This window comes from Echinops telfairi, unplaced genomic scaffold, assembly GCF_000313985.2.
Source record: "Echinops telfairi isolate 266 unplaced genomic scaffold, ASM31398v2 ScPeMD7_7469;HRSCAF=8507_1, whole genome shotgun sequence".
NCBI classification, from domain to species: Eukaryota; Metazoa; Chordata; class Mammalia; order Afrosoricida; family Tenrecidae; genus Echinops; species Echinops telfairi.
Window position 1 is genome coordinate 149032742 of NW_022111373.1, and position 3891 is coordinate 149036632.

General features: G+C 58.8%; 1 protein-coding gene across 1 annotated transcript in view; it reads left to right on the forward strand.

Moving 5' to 3' along the window:
• AHRR (aryl-hydrocarbon receptor repressor) overlaps nt 1-304 on the forward strand; it is a 96973-nt gene extending 96669 nt beyond the window's left edge. The window contains exon 11 of the mRNA XM_013008589.1: nt 196-304. Within this exon, the coding sequence (XP_012864043.1) occupies nt 196-304 (109 nt within the window). The remainder of the gene's footprint in view (nt 1-195) is intronic.
• The last annotated feature ends 3587 nt before the right edge of the window (nt 305-3891 follow it).

The following is a 3891-nucleotide window of genomic DNA, read 5'->3' on the forward strand; positions in this document are numbered from 1 at the left end:
CCAAAGCCGCGGAGTGCACCTTCCTGCCGTAGTTGTGACTGCCCAGGTCCAACGCCGGAGCCAGGTGGGGGACACTCGGCGGGGCCACACCCTCTCTCTCCCCTTGCGCGTCGGTGGCCTGTGCCGGCGCGTTCTGTGTCCCGGCATTGGAAGTGGACACGGAGCTCTTCCGCGTGACCACCCTTCTCTGGGAAGAACTGCGTCCCCAAGCAAGGGCGACGTACACCAGCCCTGGGTGCCCGCCGAGCTGGAGTCTGGGCTCCAGGTGGGAGGCACCGATCTGCTGGGCGACAGGCAGGATTGACCGGCTGTAGAGTGGACTTCAGCGAGTGCCTGGTAAACGAAGACTCCACTTTAAGTGCTAAAGGTGAACCCGTTCGCGGAAGGAATCTAGAACGGTCCCACGTGCTGTGACGTGAAGCAGAGGCTGCACCAGCCCCCAGGGCCTGCACTCAACGCTGCAGGCACTCTGTGGCCTTAGCTTCCGGGCAGAAGCTCAGGTTTGTAATGGGATGCTCTCTGGTTGCTTCTGGAAACTTCGCTGAAGGCGGCTGAGGGTGACCGCCCTTTTTGCCACCAGGGGCTGCAGAGGCGACCAAGGCTGGATACAGAGAGCAGGAGCGGGAAGACAGGCTGGTGGCTGGCAGGGGGCCCAGAGCCTCTCAAGTGAGCTTGTCTTCCCAGGGCCCTGGTGGCGTCGTGGTTAAAGCACCGGAGAGGGCAGCCCTCGGAACCCACCAGCCACTCCCTGGGAAGACGGTGAGGTAGTGTGGTCTCCCGGGATGCCTGCCTTGGAAGCCCCCTGAAGCAGCTCTCTACTGCCCTCAAGGGGCCCTGAGCGGGTATGACTGGGTGGGTGGGGTTGCCCCCCTCCCCCAGGGAGAACTGTGAAGGCTAAGACAGCTGCACTTTAAAGGGAGGTGGTGGTTGCTACGATCACGCTTTCTGAGGACCTCAAAAACTCACCACCGCCGAGGCAATGCCGGCTCCCAGGGACTGGGTACCATCGGACAGGGCAGAACCGGACCTGTGGGTGTCTGAGATGAACTCTTGGCGGGAGTAGAGTTCTTTCTCCCACAGAGCAGCTGGTGGTTTTGAACCGCTGTCCTTGCGGTTAGCTGTCCAATGCATGTGACCACTAGGCCACATAGATCAGGGAATGAGTCCCCAGGAGATAACCAGGAGTGAGCCCTGCCCCTCTCGGGACCCAGGTGTCCGGGGCCCCAACCCAGTTGGCTCTGCGTGGTCCAGGGTATGAGAATCGCAGTCCTGGGGGAGCACTCAAGGGCCTGGTTCCTATGGCCCAGGGACCCCTCACCTCACTTCACAGGAGCACCACCTGCTATGAGTGGCTTCTGCACGTGTCCCCTCAACCCCCACCCCCTACCACTGATCTGGGAAAAGCCTGATCAGAAAGACCACCCGCATAGGTGGGAGGGGCGCAGGGCCCTGACCCCACCAACTCACAGAGGAGGATCAGAGCAGCCCCATGCCCTGGGACTCCCCAGGCGTTGCTGAAGTGGAAAAGCCAGGGCACACACCGCCATCAAGTCCGTTCCAGCTGACAGCCCCCCAGCATTCCCCCTCTTTACAGAAGCCCACCACCTCATCCGTCTCCTGCAGAGCGGCTGGTGGGCTCGAACCACAGACCTTTTGGTGAGCAGCCTAGTGTTTAGTCCACTGCGCCACCAAGGCTCCTTTGATAACGTGGCGGGTCAGCGAGTCCAGTGCGAGGGCCCCTCCCCACGCGCCAGACGGACTGATGCTTAGCCCCGCCCTGGGCGCAGCACCGAGTCGAGGTGGGCTCTGCCCACAGAACGGACTGCCGCTGGAGACCGCCTGGGGCCAGAAAGATGGCTGGGGCGCCCGCCACACCAGCTGCAGCCCTTGCGCCTTTGGTGAGACATTGAGGAGACATTCTGGAGCACAGACGGGCATCATCGCGGGGCCCTGCGCTCCTGACCATATCCTCCCGAAGTGCTGGCGTCGCACGCCGCGCACCAGCAGATGGCTGCTGGACCCCCTGCGCCAACCCTCCCCTCTGCGGTGCCGCCAACAGAAGCCCTGTCTGCGCGGCCACTCCCCTCCAGGAGCAGATAGGGAGGTAGAAGGCCAAGGTTTTAAGACGCCTGCTTTAAAGCGCCACCGTGAGTATTAACCACAGTGGCCTCCCCTGGGCTCAACTTCACTATGTAGCCGGAAGATGATTAAAATCAAGTGCAACGTGGACAGGGGCTGGGAGGGGGAAATAAAACGTCTCTCTCTCTCTCTCTCTCTTTTTTTTTTTGTACGTTTCGACTGGGGAAATAAAAAGGCTTTCAGTCGCTTAGAGTGACTTGTGGGATTTTTTAAACTGGTGTGTTAGTCTAGGAGAAACAAATCCACAGAAACTCATGTATAAGAAAGAGTTTTATATAAAGGTTAAGTGCACATCCAGAAAACATCCCAACCCAGTGCTGCCCAAGCCCACAAGTCCAACATTAACCCATATGTCCAACACCAATCCTCAAAGTCCTCCTCCATCTCACAAAACACACACTATGATGCCGACTGCAGGAGGAAAGCCGAGTAAGTGAATGTGTAATCTCAGCGCTGGCAGGGGTCTCCACACGGCTGCTCCAGCACCCGGGGCTGCATCGGGGTAGGTCCATGTGGCTTCTCCTTGGGGATGTCTTGCAGGAAGTCAGCCTTGCAAGCTGGAGCAGGGAACTGCTAACCCTGGTCCCACCATCACAAAGGAAGAGACCTGAGAACTCGAAAGGCCAGGCTCACTGAGCCATTTATCCCTCTGCCCTTCAATTAACCCCACGTGTGTTTATTGGCCAGGTGGGCACACTACACTACCTCACCTGGCATGCTATCACTATCCCGCTCTCTACAATTCCCTCGGGGTTTCCCGGAGAGCTTCCTAGTACACTGTGGAGAGCAAGGTTCCTGGTCTATCACGGACCCCAACAGCAACCGCTCCGCATGCGTCTGCGAGAATGAGGGGTCCTGGTGCTTTTCCGATGTCACTGCATTTCCTTTCATGTGGGTGTGTGGCTCCCTCACACCCTATCACGGTGCCTGAGGGATAGATAGATACATAGATGATGGATGGATAGATAGATAGATAGATAGATAGATAGATAGATAGATAGATAGATAGATAGATAGATAGGAACTAAGAGTATAAAATCATGCTGGAGCCCGAGCTCCACTTTAAGAATAGGGACAGCTGGGACCGTCCACACTGCCAGGCCAGCAGTACCGTCTCCTCAGGAGGGGCAGTCCCGAGGACCCACTGCCCCAGCTCATCTCTGAAGGGCTGGGCGAGCCGGCCGGTACCTCTTCCTTTGAGGGTAGAGGGAAGGTCAAACTGGGGTCCTATCTTGGGGGGGGGCAGTCTCTGAAGCCTGCAAGGAGCCCTCCCAGGGAAGAGGGCAGGGTGGTGGACTTGGACATCAAGCCCCAGGCACAGCCACCACTTCAGCTTCCCACATGGAATGCCCTTGCCAGGCCTGGTCAAACCCATCCCACATAGAACCGGGGTGTGTACCTGCCAAGGGTAAAGGAAGCCTTGCCTCCCTCCATGCCATGGTTAGCAGACCTGACCCCAATCATGACCTGGCTCTGACTCTCAGGGGCCCTGCCCCGGTGAGCCTGCCATGGTGTACCTGTCCAGGTGAGTGTACCTGTCCAGGTGAGCCTGCCCAGGTGAGCCTGCCTGGGTGTACCTGCCCGGGTGTACTTTCCCTGGCGAGCATGTCTGCGTGAGCCTACTCCTCTACCTCCTACACTTGCTGGGTCCCATCAAGGTGCTCCCCATCCTGGGCTCCCTCAGGCCCTCCTTCCCTTCTCCCCTCCTCTGCTCACAGTCCACCCCTTACACCTCCACACTCACCCCTCCTC